This window comes from Pipistrellus kuhlii, unplaced genomic scaffold (genome assembly GCF_014108245.1).
Source record: "Pipistrellus kuhlii isolate mPipKuh1 unplaced genomic scaffold, mPipKuh1.p scaffold_m20_p_2, whole genome shotgun sequence".
Lineage (NCBI taxonomy): Eukaryota > Metazoa > Chordata > Mammalia > Chiroptera > Vespertilionidae > Pipistrellus > Pipistrellus kuhlii.
The window spans coordinates 7,543,808-7,559,176 of NW_023425515.1; the positions used below are offsets into that span (position 1 = coordinate 7,543,808).

Genomic DNA, 15,369 nt, shown 5'->3' on the forward strand with positions numbered 1-15,369 from the left:
GCAAGCTGGAAAACTGACTTAAGTGGAAATGTGGCAGTCAGAACTAGTAAATGCAATTTCTGGATGATTAAGGTTCTGACATTTCCACTTCAGAGCTTAGGAGAGAACCAGGAAGAAAGTTGAAGTCCAAGACAATGGAAAAACAAACAGGTAAACACATCTTTGTCAGAAGGCTGAACTGATATAATAAAACCATATCATAAAATTATTTTACTTTACTTATAAGGAGCTACTCAAACTTCCCACCAGAGCCCTCTTATTCATATTTAGTAGAAATAATATATTTTTTCTCTTTTTCTTTTTTAAAAAAAATATATCATTTTTATTGATTTCTGAGAGGAAGGGAGAAGGAGAGAGATAGAAACATCAATGATGAGAGGGAATCATTGATCACCTGCCTCCTGCACACTCCCCATCAGGGATCAAGCCATAACCCGGCCATATGCCCTGACCAGGAATCAAACCATGACCACCTCATTCATAGATCGACACGCAACCACTGAGCCACACTGGCCAGGCTACTATTTTTTGTTCTAATTTTCTTGGCCACCAACAATTTCAAGCAATAATAAAATCATGGCAGGGGTGGACTGGACTTCAGACAGGTAAACTAAAAGCAAGAAATAATGTCATTTGACAATAAGGGAGAAACCAGAGAAGTTGTAAGATGTGGTCCTAAAACACTTAAAGCTTAGAAATCTGGCACCATTTTTGCCAAAAGTAAAAACCCTATCCTACCAGCATGATCCCTGAAGGTCCCTCTATATTTCAGCATGATACAAAAACTGATACGCCTTTATTTTAGAAAACTTAAATTGTGACACCAATATAAGGGCAGCAAAGTAACTGCTGTTTTAAATAGATACTCTCACAACATTTATACAGTTTTTAGATGGACTTTTTTATCTGGGAAAATCTGTGGGTTAAAAAAAAATAGCTTACCTGTCTCCCTCCCACCTCCAGCAATGCTGGAGAAATGAGGTCTTAAAGTATGATTACTTTCAGATCAATTGCTTTATTTTTAAAAGTATTAGCCATAAATAGTCAGACATTTATAGCACTCAGCCATTGCCAAGTAAAAATTCATTAATACTGAGTGTTTCCTGATTTCGTTCCAACAAGAGCTATGTAGCAATTTAGGTTATGGTTGAAAAGTCAGTATGCACACTTGAAAATAACTGTGCCTGCAGATTTGTGATTCGGAAAAGGAGAAGCCATATCTCATGGGTATCCCCAGTCTCCCCCCACCCCCCCGCCCCCCGCCCACTTCAACCTGGCTGAGATACTTGCAGACATTCTGCCATGTTTATACAAGTTAGCTCCAGGCAAACTGGATAGGAGTGTGATCCTCAAAAATAAAGGGAAGCGCTGGCAGAGAAATTGTGCAGTGAAAGCAGATTATTGAATTTCCTTTCTTCAGTGCTCTGTAACCTTGAAGCCAGAAACAATACTCAGCCCCCACTGTATCCCTAAGTCTCCAAGCCAGGTGATGAGAAAGGCCGCCACCTAAGTAGCCACAGCTCCAGTACGACACCCATGACACAGGCTGCCCAGGAAAACTAAGAGAGAACTTTGAAACATTAACATGGAGCATAAGTGACGGTCTCATGTACAGTCACTTACTGAACCACAGACCTTTGGAGATAAAATGGTCTTAGAGAATCAGTTGTAGAAATCACTTGTAACTACAGTACATAAAGGTAGAAATATGATCTTAATGCTCAATTTCTTTTCATCTTGATTCCAAATGTATTGGCATCAAGTTGTTCGTAACATCCTCATTATGTTTTTAATATCTAGGGCATTTGTACTTATATCCTGTTACTTGTTTGTTTCTAAGTTCTTTTTTATGTTTTTTATTGGTTTTAGAGAGGCAGGGAGAGATAGAAAAGGTGATAGAGAAACATCATCAATGGGCTGCCTCCCACTTGCCTCCTACTGGAGACTGAGGAAAATCTGAGTATGTGCCCTGACCCCTGACCAGGAATGGAATCAGTGACATATTGGTTCATGGGTCAGCATTAAACCACTGAGTTACACCAGCCAGGCTAAGCTTTTATAATTTTTTTTTAATTTAAATATAGTTGCTATACAATATTATGTTAGTTTCAGGTGTATAATACAATAATTCAACATTCATATACCTTACAATGTGACCACCCCTCTAAATCTAATTAGAATTAACATTCAGTTTTTAAGGTAGACCTCATCAGTTCAAAGGCCATTATGGTAGTATCTTGATTTGCACCATACATGTAGTCTTTACTAGAATCTGCAAATAAGACATCTATTTTAAGTCCATGGTGACTTATATGTTTAAAAAGCTAGGCTTTATCCTTTAACATGGATAATTTTTAATCTAATCTCCTTGGCATTGCCTCTGTTTAAAACAGTGTGCCTCACGCTTCCAGAAGTTTCACAGACAGAGCCCTTGAGTTACTGTTGGTAGCAACCACTGTGCTTCCTCAATACTCCCGTCAGATTACCTATCATCGAGCCCATAAGGCATCAGTTTCTCTGTTGATGTTAAACATTCAAATGAAGACTGAAAGGAGATTTTGAGGGCCAGGGAGATGAGGATAAGAAGTATAGAGGAGAGTGTGCAGTATTTTTAGGCTCCTTTGATTGAGTTTTATTAGGAATATTAATTAGTGTCTCCGAGGCCATAGATATTTGGGCCAATGCTTAATTTCCTATCTGCATACTACAAAGGAAAATAAAATAACTACACTGTTAGAAATAGGGAGGAAAACATGAAAATAATAAGGAGCCAGTAACCTAAGTACAATAATTTTCATTAATCATTAGTATGAAAGACAAATATCAATAGATATAACAAAACCAAAATTTTTTCTGTTCTATTTCTTTGAGGCATGGCACACTTCCCATAACCCCTTAGTGTGCCTTGTCACCATGGAGAGATGATTCTTCTATTTGTTCATCTCAAATCACTGCATTTTACTCTCTAATTTTTCACCTTACTTGTAGCATTTAACTTAACATGGAGAGTAAAAACAAATAGGAAATATAGTTGCTATATAATATCATGTTAGTTTCAAGTATACAAGATAATGATTCAGCATTCATAAACCTTTTAGAAACCATCATTTATAGGCACCAAATGTTAAAACAAAACAAAACAAAAAAACAAACAAAAAAAAGGAAGAAAGGAGGGAGGGAGAAAGGAAAAAAGCAACTTGGCAGTTAGTGGAACACAGCAAACAGACCAGTGTGGGCAGCCAAGCCCAGATAGGATTTCAGACAAAGGTAAATTAAAAAGCACATTATGTAAATGTAAAAAAGTGGCTGAGAATTAAAAAGAGCAAGAAAAGTCAACAGTAGATTGAAATGAATGATATGAAAAGTTTGACCAATTGCTCTTCCATCCCTCCCCCAAGATGCACACAATTTTTAAGACAGAAAAATCTATATCCAATCCACTGTTTCTGAGATTTTAAATATTTTATACTGTGAGATTCAGAATAAGGCTTTTTATTTTTTTAATTATTCTTTGGCACAGTCTGCCATTTGGTAGAGATGCCTGTACCTGTTTTATAGCTAAAGGTTGCAATTCAACAAATAGAGGAAATCAACAGATTGAGTATTTCAGAGTAAAAACAAAGGAAGGCAGCATCAAATCCTAATGTTGAGATCATCAAGGTAATGCATTCATGGCAATTCAGAAGTAAATCACTTGAAGCAAGTCAAGGTCATCCCCAGGTGACCTCTACCTAAAAACCATCCAGCGGAGATACCACATTTTTCATAGCAAAATGTGGTATCTCCGTGTTGTTCATTCTCAAAATTTATACTTTGGCATTAAGTGTTCTAAAGAGATGTCACCTCTTGAACTTGCCTTTTTTTGTAAGCTGATATCAAACTGTTTGCGTTATACGTTTCTTTTCACTCATCATCTATCAGGGAGGTAGAAAAGAGGTCGCTGACTGCATGTCCACAGAGAGGTGGGGAGTTATTTTGGCTGGAGTCATACCAGGTAGACTGTTGCTACATGCACCCACATATGTAAAGACTTCCCAGCTAATATTTAGTTACCCAGTCTTATGGCCTGTGCTTTTTAGTAAAATAAAAATGTGTTTTTTTTAAAGCAGTAGTACTTTGGAAGAACTGGAAAGCATTCTTGCTGTCTCAGAGATCCGTGCACAGTCTCTTAATGTCAGCAATCTGTTGAGCTTTTCCTGGTTTACACAATGAGTTTTTTATGTGGCAGTGAAGATAGGCATTCCATGGGGTTCCAGCAAGCCCAGTCTTCCCCTGTCTCCTAAACAAAGCTTGGTGGGATTTCACTATCATTCTTTCCTATTGACTGGATGGCGATGTTTTTCTTTTAACTCGATGTTTTTCTCCCCAAGTTCTCTTTGGCCGGGTACTTATTTTTTAATGCTTTTTCTGGCTTACCTTAAGAAGTTTTACCTCTTCAAACGTTCTGGCCCAGAAGTCAAATAGGAACTTTGCTTTTTATTCATTTTCATATAATGCCACCATCACAGATTGACACGTTCTAAGGTATTCGCTTTGAAGAGATGTGGATGTAGTAGTTGTGAAAACATGTGCAGTATATTTAACATGTGCTGGATATTTAATTTCTCAGTGGAAAGTAGGATTTAAATAGTATCTTTTTTTTGTTGAATAAAAAGAATCACGCAAATACATCTAAATGGTTGTTATATATGTTGGGCATAATGGCAGCTACCATTGTTTTGTAGTTTTCTGGTGGCCTCTTACATTTCTTTTTAGCTAATTTTACCCTTGTGGTGTCACAGTGAAAAGAGAAACATTTCCCAGAGCTTGAAAAGAAATTAGGGAGAGGTTAACTAAGTTGGCCAAGAACACTTAGCCCCTAGTGTTTTGCCAGAGTTAGACTTTAGACCCGGTGTTTCTACCAGGAGGCACCATACCCACCATTTAAAAGATCACGACCTGTGCTTGCCCTGCAGCAGTAAAATCAGAAAAATCTATCCACATGCAAAGCAGATGTGAGGTGGTAAAGGATGAGGAGGGCAGACTCTGAGCCTAAAACCCTAATAGCTCTGTGATCCTGGGTAAGTGGTCTGTCTCTATGTTCCTCAGCTTCCTTATCTATAAAATAAAGGAAGCAATAGAGTCTGCTTGGCAGAGTTCTCATGAGGAATAAGTAAACTAATATATTTAAGTAGCTGAGAATAGTGTAAATGTGTAAGAGATCTTTGTTATGTTTAGTGCTCTTACTAATCAGCAAGTAAATTCTAAAATCAAGTAAACAAAAAAAACATAGAAAATGGTGGACAATGTGCCTGCACCCAAATCATGGGAAATAATGGATGATATCACACACTGAGCAGGGATTCTTAAGGAAGCTTATGGCAGGTAGGTTTCAAACGGCTTCTGAGATTGCATCATTCACATGGACTGCTGGCTTCTTTTGGCCCCCAGCACACTATAAACGCCCCATATTACTCTGTAATAAGGGCCCCCACTTGTTGGGGGCAGACTCATGCCAAACAACAAATACAGACTACATTAGGAAAAACTGACACAAAGGGAAGAAAAGGAAGGAGAAGAGTAAAAGTTTGATCTCGGCCCAAACCATCAAAGATCATTTCTCGACTTCTCCCACTCCTCCTTTATTCTGTAACTCTTGAAAGCTCTTTATTCTTATCAGTCTGGGAGAAATACTTTATTTAGTCTATTTCTTTCACTTTATTGGGAGGTCTTGAGGGCTGGATCTGGGTTATTTTTCTATTAATTTCTAGTATGTTTACTAGGACGTCATAGGTGCTAACCAAATACGTTGGGCATCATACCCATTATCATTGTTTTCAGTGAGTGCAAGAATGAAGGAGGTATCTGCTTGTTTATTATTTATGGAGTTAATGAGAAGGGGACAAGGGCAGGAACATGAGGAAGAGATAAGTTGAAAGTGGACCATGGGGTATAAATAGAGTGCCAAGTGCACACTATTTCTTACTGTTATAAATGTGTATTGATTATTGTTCCTGTTATGTCTGTTATTTTATTTCCTTTACAACTATCCCAGTTTCTTTTTTAAAATATGTATATAGTTTTATTGATTTCAGAGAGGAAGGAAGAGAGAGAGAGAGAGATAGAACCATCAATGATGAGAGAGAATCATTGATTGGCTGCCTCCTGCATCCCCCCACACTGGGGATCCAGCCCACAATCCAGCCTCCTGGTTCATAGGTTGACATTCAACCACTGAGCCATGCCAGCTGGCCGAGCAATCCCAGTTTTTTTTAATCTCTTAGCACAATGGCTATTTTCACAACTAATTATTACAAACTGCGTTTATTCAGTCATGCCACTACCATCATTATAGATACCCCAGAGTCAATACATTACACGGAGGCACCCTGCCTCACCCCCACGGGGTCCCTTCCTGAGGGCATCACACTGCAGATCTGTGGCTGCATCATATTTCAACATCAGCTGGAGCACTTCATCTTTTAAATATATTTTTACTTATTTCAGAGAGAAAGAGAGAGGGAAAGAGAGAGAAATAACAATAATGAGAGAGAATCTGCTGGCTCCTGCACTCACTCCCCCTACTGGGAAATGAGCCCATAACTAAGGCAAGTGCCCTTGACTGGACTCAAACCTAGGACCCCCCAGTCTGCAGGCCGATGTTGTATCCACTGAGCCAAACCTGCTAGGGCTGGAGCGCTTCATCTTTAGATCCATGACTTTGAGTGGTTTAAAACCTACACACGGAACAGTGGTCAATCTTGGTTATTCTTTCAGGTAACTGTTTGCTAGACCTGCCTCGCAAGCAGATCCTGGGCCCTGAGGAGCTCCCAGGACAGACCTATGATGCCACCCAGCAGTGCAACCTGACCTTTGGGCCCGAGTACTCGGTGTGCCCGGGCATGGACGTGTGTGCCCGCCTGTGGTGCGCGGTGGTGCGCCAGGGCCAGATGGTGTGTCTGACCAAGAAGCTGCCCGCTGTGGAGGGGACCCCATGTGGGAAAGGGAGGATCTGCCTGCAGGGCAAGTGTGTGGACAAAACCAAGAAAAAGTATTATTCGGTAAGTGGTTTTCCTCCCAGGCAATGCCTGGAGCCCCAAGACCTGCAGTCTGTTCCCCTGACATGTGTGGGCTGTCAGCAGGAGGCTTCGTGTCCTAGTGAAACTAGGTTTTCTTGAGAGAGCTATGTCCTGCTTCCTCTTTAACCACAGGTGCCAGGTCCAGCCAGGGAAAAAGTGGAGGAAATGCAGGCACAGGTGCGCTTCCCAGCTTTTGTCCTGTGATAAATTAGGCTGCAGCCCAGATTCCACCAGTAGGGCCCATTGGGGGAAGTTTACTTTCAGGCTTCTCTTAGCGATGTTATGAGACTGCAATTTTTAATTCATTAAGGAAATACCAATAGCCCTCACACATGGTCCTCACACATACTCGGGGAGAGCCAAAATCATCCTGCTTCCCCCGCTTAGCAAGTTCATCTAACTTTAGCAGCTAAAGTAGCCCACACCTGCTCCACGGACATGCCCTCCCCCACTCTCATCCTGCCCATCATCCACCTTTATGCCAGCAACTGCCACCTTCATTTTTTTTAAAGAGGAAACTCTCTTGTTGCCTTCCCTTTTATTTATTTACTATGTTTCATATTGATTTCAGAAAGGAAGAGAGAAGGAGAGAGAGATACAAACATCAATGATGAGAGAAAATCATTGATTAGCTGCCTCCTGCATGCCCCGGACTGGGGATTGAGCCTGCAACCCGAGCATGTGCCCTGACAATGAATCGAACAGTGACCTCCTGGTTCATAAGTCGACACTGAACTACTGAGCCACATGGCTGGGCTGCCAACTTCATTTGTAGGGCCCAAAGTTTTTGTTGACACTCACCCTCACAATGTTCTAAGTTCCTGGAACAGCGATTTTCAATTTTTTTCATCTCCTGGCACATATACACTAATTAGTAAACTTCTGTGGCATAACATATTTTTTCTCTATCTGACCAAAACAACAACAACAAAAAGAATAATTTTTTCCCTGTTCTTAAATTTTATTTTATTTATTTTTCACTAGTGGCCTGATGCACAAATGAAGATTTGTGCAAGAATGGGCCTTCATTCCCCTGGCTGCTGGCACTGCCTTCACTCTGTCTGGAGCAGCCTTTCTGCTCCAGTCCAGAACTGCCTTTCTGCCTTCCCACACTGCCCAGAGGCCCAGAGAGGCTGGTGTGGAACAGAATGCAAGCATCCTTCCCTGTCCCCAGCCCCTCCATGCCTATATATGCAAATTAACCCAACATCTTTGTTGGGCTAATTTGTATGCTCACTCCTGATTGGCTGGTGGTGAGTCACGAAGTTCTAGTTAATTAGCATGTTTCTCTTTTATTAGGTAGATTGTTGACACTATTACAGATGTCCCCCATTCCCTGTACTTTGTCCACCTCCACTCAGCTCCTGCCCCCCTCATCTGGCCTTCACCACACTGTTGTCTGTGTCCATGGACTATGCATATATGTTCTTTGGTTAATCCCTTCACCTTCTTTCATCCAGTCCTTCCCAACACCCTCCCCTCTGTCAACTGTCAGCCTGTTCCTTGTATCCATGTCTCATACCAGACGGCAATTATTGTGTTGGCTGTTGCCATTGTTTATTTGACAATCTAAGGGAAAAGAGGTCACCCCTGACTAAATAGTCAGGTGTTGATGTTTTAAAAATTCTTATAGCATACCAGTTGTGGATTGCTGCACTAGAAGAATGTTGCCATGTGCATGTTGCCTGTATCTTCAAAGGCTAACACCTTCTCAGATCCCCTGACACAGGCAGCCTGAGGGTGTTCTTAACAGGATCCCTCCACAAAGGAGTGGTAATATTCTTCCTTTAAGAGTGCAGCTTCTTTGCTGCAGTGTTTCCAGAGTAATAGGCCTGGAGTGTCTTGACAGGGCTCTTTGTTTCCCGTGGTGTGGGTGCACCTCAATAGACACCACATTTCCTCTCTAAGCCCTGAGACTCTAATCTAGTTAGGAATTAAGCCACCCCCAGGTCAAGTACGTGGATGCATGTGGCAGAGGGTCTGTCACAGACAGGATGTGTGATGCCAGAGGCACTACAGAACTTCCGTGGGAAAGAGGGAGAATAGATACAAGCATAATGAACTCACACCCAGTGCCATGCAGAATCTTTAGCATCATACATTTGTTAAAGGTGCAAGATCAGAATGGATACAAAGTCAACCAGGCTTCAGTGGCGATGGACAGAAATGTGCAGTGTCGGGATGCATCAGTTAAAATGGCCAGAGAAACCAGGAGGTTGGTCATTCCTGCAGTGTGCTAAGTGCTTAGGGTGAGGCATTAAGAACCTCTAGTGCCAGAGAGAGGGGAAGCAGAGAAGATGAATCACTTAGAATCAGAAACGCACTGTAATTCCAGAACATACACTGAAAATATACCTCTAAAGGAAGTGTCTGTTGTCTCATATTCAAGCAATGTCCCAATGTACATCTGAATGTGTTCTTCCCTTCTGAGCTAACACATCTATTTTCTATTCCAGACATCAAGCCATGGCAACTGGGGGTCCTGGGGGTCCTGGGGCCAGTGTTCTCGCTCATGTGGGGGAGGAGTACAGTTTGCCTATCGCCACTGCAATAACCCAGCACCCAGGAACAGTGGCCGCTACTGCACCGGAAAGAGGGCCATTTACAGATCCTGCAGTGTTACACCCTGCCCCACCAATGGTAGGCCGCTCCCTGGTGTCAGCCACCGCCTGTGTTGTGTCACCTGCAAATCCTACTCTAGCAGTAATGGGTAGGGCAAGCTGGTGAAATAGCCTATTCATCTTGTACTTCATGATACAATAGGTGAAATAGCCTATTTATCTTGCACTCATCGTTCAACCAGTGTGCAAATCAGTAACAACTACCTGAGTGGTTTTTTAAATTATTATTCTAAACATTTGAGTATTCAGGAAGTTGAAAGAAAATAATGGCTATTTTCAACTCCGTGTATAGATAAAAGTCTTTCCATACTGGTATGTAAAGAGGCTCAGAATGAAGACAACCCCTTCTTAAAATGACTGAAATGCAGCCAAAACCAGTTTGGCTCAGTGGATAGAGCATTGGCCTGAGGACTGAAAGGTCCCAGGTTTGATTCCAGTCAAGGGCATGTACCTTAGTTGCAGGCACATCCCCAGTGGGGGGGGGGGGGGGGGGGTGGTGCAAGAGGCAGCTGATCAATGATTCTCTCTCAACAGTGTTTCTGACTCTCTATCCCTCTCTCTTCCTTTCTGTAAAAAATCAATAAAGTATATCTTTAAAAAAAAAAATGACTGAAATGCACAAGAAGGTAAGTTGCAGAACAGTAGAGTCATAACGCGATGCGTTTGTTTTTTAGGTAAATCTTTTCGTCATGAGCAGTGCGAGGCCAAAAATGGATATCAGTCGGATGCGAAAGGAGTCAAAACATTCGTACAATGGGTTCCCAAGTACGCTGGCGTCCTGCCGGGGGACGTGTGCAAGCTGACCTGCAGGGCCAAGGGCACCGGCTACTATGTGGTGTTTTCTCCAAAGGCAAGTCACTGCCCAGACATAATAGGCATCGTTGGCAGAAATCATTTGGTAGAAGGCCGCCTACAGACACCAACTGCAAACAGTCATTATTTTGGGGTGGCCAGATTTAGAAGGATTTTTTTTTTTTATCTCTACAATTTCTATTTTCAAACTTTATACAATGAATTAAAAATTTTTGTAAGCAGAACAAGTCAGCGTTTTAAGAGCTGTTTTTGAAAAGGGTAACTCATCAAGTCAGGTCAGATGTGACCGTAAGTTCAAAATAGTCCTGAAATCAGCTGGTGTTTCCAAGGTACATTTGTAAAAGGGACTGTGTAGCAAGAAAGCTTTTCTATCCCTTTATTATTTACTTAAGAATTTTGTTAGAGATTCATAAAGATAGATCTCAAGATCATTGTGAACTAGACTTTTAAAAATATATATGTTTTATTGACTTTAGAGAGGAAGGGAGAGGGAGAGAGAGAGAGAAACATCAATAATGAGAGAGAATCATTGATGGTCTACCTCCTGCATGCCCCCTACTGGGGATCAAGCCTGCAACCCAAGCATGTGCCCTTGGCCAGAATCAAACCTGGGACCCTTCAGTCCACAGGCAGATGCTCTATCCATTGAGCCAAAACAGCCAGGGCTGAACTAGATTTTTAGATGCCTTGCACTCAATATGAATCAATGCCCCTCACTTGTACACATAATATATGAGTGTGAAATTATTCCTTATTTTTCACTGAAGAACATTTTCTAAATTACTGCAGCTTTACTTCTCACAATCAATATTATGCAGCAATTTATCTAATACTATTTATCTAATTTGCAAACAGATGCTACCTTCATTATTTTTAAATTTTTTTCAATTACAGTTACATTAATATTATTTTGTATTAGTTGCAGGTATGCATCATAGTGGTTAGACAATCACATACTTTACGGAGTGTTTCCCTGATATTTTCAGTACCCAGCTGGTACTATACATAGTTATTGACTATATTCCTTATGCCATATATTACATTCCCATGATTATTTTGAAACTACTAATCTGTACTTCTTCATCCCTTCACAGCAGGTGCTACATTTAAATCCGCCTCTGTACCTGACCTTCAGATAGTCTGACACATTATTGAAAAATAAGTTCATGTCTAACTAATGTAATTTAAAACTATATTTTTTTATTTCAAAATAATACATTTTCATTTTTTAAAAATAATACAGGAAAATAAAAACAAAAATATTACCTGGAAATATAGCCATCTAGACAGCAATTAATCTGTGAAATTTATCATACTTCAATATATACATGCTCACATACACTCACACGAAGATTTTTGTATATTCACAAAACTATATGTTATACATATATATGTATGTATGTATATATATGTATATATATATATATATATGACATGTTGTTTATCTACACTCACATGCACAAACCAGAAGTAGTCCATGCACATCCTATATTATAACTAGCTTTTTGAATATGCTAGAGGCCTGGTGGACAAATTTGTGCACAGGTGGGGTCCAGCTGGTCTGCTTCTATGCTTCTATGAGGGCTCATCAGACTGGGCCAGCATGAGGGAGGGGCTACAAGTGATTGGCTGGCTGGCCCCACCCCCAATTGGGGTGTTGGGAGCCGATTGGGAGCCAGGCCAAGGGCGGGGGGAGGAGCGATAAGGACTTGGATCAGGCTGGTTGGCTCCTGCAGTGTGCATCATAACCACTGGTCATTCTAGTCATTCTGCCGTTCCAGTCTCTGGGCTTTTATATTAATATATATAGATAGATGTTAATTCATTTTCTTCCAGTAAGTAGTTCTCAGTGACTTCCCCAGACTCCTTTTCCTATACTAATTTGTCTCAATTTCAGCATCTGTCAGATTGACACAACAGGGACTGCTTTCCAACCATTACATAGTCTTGCAGGCCAGGTTTAGGTTTCCCAATTTGTTGCTATATTAATAATTATGCGACAAAGAAAGGTCTCCTGCTCATATTCTGCTCTTGAAGCAACTGACAGTCCCACAGACTAAGTGGAAAGATCGCTTTGCTCAGGGTAATAAGGAGAGGCTGTACAATGCGATGTGGTATGCATAGAGAAATGGAGATGAATACCTTGGGTGTCTCAACACATTCATAATTAAGCTCAAGAGAGAAAGTGTATAACTGAGACTTATCTCAGATCCTCTACCATCATGTAAATGATTTTTCAGTTAGATGCTCCTGAACTATAGTTTTTTGGTTCTTTGTTTATTTCTCAACTTACTATCTATTCCAATCAAACTCAAAACTCACAAATTGCAATTTGGTCTTTTACCAAAGAAACCTAGTATGTGGGCACAAGTACTGCCCACTGCTAACTTGTTTCTCACACGCAGGTGACCGATGGGACGGAATGTAGGCCATACAGTAACTCCGTCTGCGTCCGGGGGAAGTGTGTGCGGACTGGCTGTGATGGCATCATTGGCTCAAAGCTGCAGTATGACAAGTGTGGAGTGTGTGGAGGAGACAACTCCAGTTGCACAAAGATTATTGGAACCTTCAACAAAAAAAGGTAATGTGATGGAGCAGTTGCCCATATGTGAATTGAATGAAGCTTTGGACTCTTGCAAAATTGATAAAGGAAGACTCATGTTACATCATGAAATAGCTGTGGCAGGAGGGCTAGCAGGACTCTAGGACATTATGAATATGAGAAGGGAAAAAGAGAAGATGAAAAAATTTCTCCCAAGTGGAAGCTCAAACCCTCCTACCTGATTCCTTTACCTTTCCTTCTTTATCTCCTTTGCACTATGTTCGGTATCAGAATATAACCAGGACTTATTTTCATTTCATTGCTATAAAATATAAATGGCAGAGGGAAAGGTTATATGCATGGGAAGATGATGAAAGGAGCACAGATTCAGGGTCAGGAGGCCTGGATTGTAAACCTAGCACTACCATAAAATTAGTGCTGGGGTGAAATTGTTCAAATCCTATAATATAAGCGCACTTGCTATGCTTTTTACCTAAAAACAAGATATCTCTAGCAGCCCTTCTGGCTTTGTTTGAAGCCACCATTGGTTTACATATCATCTCTTGATATTAGATACTTCCAAAAAAGTCCTGTAATGAAGTATAATCTAAAGTATATTACATAGATAAAAATAATGGTTCAAAATTATTTTTTTGAATGGACAAGCAACGTCATCCACATTGCATCTTCTGTCTTCAACACAGAAGCTCTGACATCTATTTGCCAGTCACTGTAGACTAGATGTCCAGGAGACTAGAGCTTCCTGGGGGAGGATTCTCCTTTCCATTCAGAAAAAAAAAATCAGAGGGAAACACAGGTGGTGTCTTAGTGTGTGAATCAGTTGCCCCAACAATCTGAACTTGAGTAAGAATTTGAAAGTAAAGAATTAAATTTTACACACATTAGTCAAACAGCACAAGCAATTTACTTATTTCTAATCAAATAACTAGGAAAGTAAAACAAAGGGACACCTTGCTATGAAATTACTTATAGAGGCAAAGATTTGGACAACACTTAGGTGTTTAAGTGGCTCCTTCTCTCTGGGATAGCTCTTTGTTGCTTAATTAGCATTTCTTTCTTAGCCTCTGCCACTAGCTTATGGGGATTAGCGACATTTATGCCTTTGCCCATTTCTCTGGACCGATAATGGATCTTTGGGGACCTATCTTTCTTGTCACCCACCATAAAGTCTCACTCACTCTATCAGGATGCTTCATGGACACCAAGCATTTGGGGAAATTTATTAGGTCTAGTAATAATTAATGTCGTTTTCTAATACTTTTTTAAATCGAATTTATTTAAACAATACAACAAAATTTAATCAACAATATATTGTAGTTGCCGTTGTTTTCTACTACTTGTGCCCAACGCTCAGGAAGCATTTTAATCCCTCTGTTGTAAAATTCTTGTGATTTTGATGCAAAAAATTCGGTCAATGCATTTTTGAGGCATTCTTCATTTTTAAATTTTTTTCCAAGAAGAAAGTTTTGCAAAGAACGAAACAAATGGTAATCGGAAGGGGCAATATCAGGAGAATATGCAGGTTGAGGGAGAACTTCCCATTCCAACTGGCGCAGTTTTTCAGCAGTGATTCTTGCAGTATGCGGTCGTGCGTTATCGTGGTAAAGAATTACGCCCTTCCGATTAATCAGCACGGGTTCTTTTTCTCTTAAAGCTTGGGCTAACCTTTCCAATTGGGCACTATACACTGCACTTGTAATGGTTTGGTTAGATGGTAAAAGTTCATAATGAAGAATTCCTTTAAAATTCCACCAAACACACAACATCACTTTTTTCGTATGCAAGTCAGGTTTTGGCGTGGGCTGCAGAGCCTCATTTTTTGTCCAACCATTGAGGCCGCCTTTTCAAATTAACATACAGCACCCATTTTTCATCTCCGGTAACAATTTACTCTAAAAACGGCAAACGGTTTTGACGAGAGAGGAGCGAACTGCAAATTGTGACTCTTTGATGACGGTTGTTGTTGGTCAACTCATGAGGAACCCATTTTCCAAACTTTTGGACTTTGCCAAGTGCACGCAATTGATTGGAAATTGTTTTTTGTGTACAATTTAAAGTTGTCGCAAGTTCTTGTTGGGTAATTTGAGGATTTTGCACCAAAAGAGCTTGAAGAGCTTCTTGATCAAAATTGGACACACGACCTCGACCACTCTTGTCATCTAACGAAAAATTTCCCTTGCGAAATTTCTCAAACCAACGCTGGCATTTTCTGGCGCTAACTGCATCTTGACCAAGAGCACTACAGATGTTTTTTGCAGCCTCACTTGCTTTTCTTCCTAATTGGAACTCGTAAAGCATGCAGTGCCGAATATGC

At 40.5% G+C, this 15,369-nt stretch overlaps 1 protein-coding gene across 1 annotated transcript in view; it reads left to right on the top strand.

The window, feature by feature from the left end:
• ADAMTS5 (ADAM metallopeptidase with thrombospondin type 1 motif 5) overlaps positions 1 to 15,369 on the top strand; it is a 48,045-nt gene that overhangs the window by 24,846 nt on the left and 7,830 nt on the right. The window contains exons 4-7 of the mRNA XM_045585345.1: positions 6,757 to 7,040; positions 9,515 to 9,698; positions 10,354 to 10,529; positions 12,898 to 13,073. Coding sequence (XP_045441301.1) covers positions 6,757 to 7,040; positions 9,515 to 9,698; positions 10,354 to 10,529; positions 12,898 to 13,073 — 820 coding nt within the window. The remainder of the gene's footprint in view (positions 1 to 6,756; positions 7,041 to 9,514; positions 9,699 to 10,353; positions 10,530 to 12,897; positions 13,074 to 15,369) is intronic.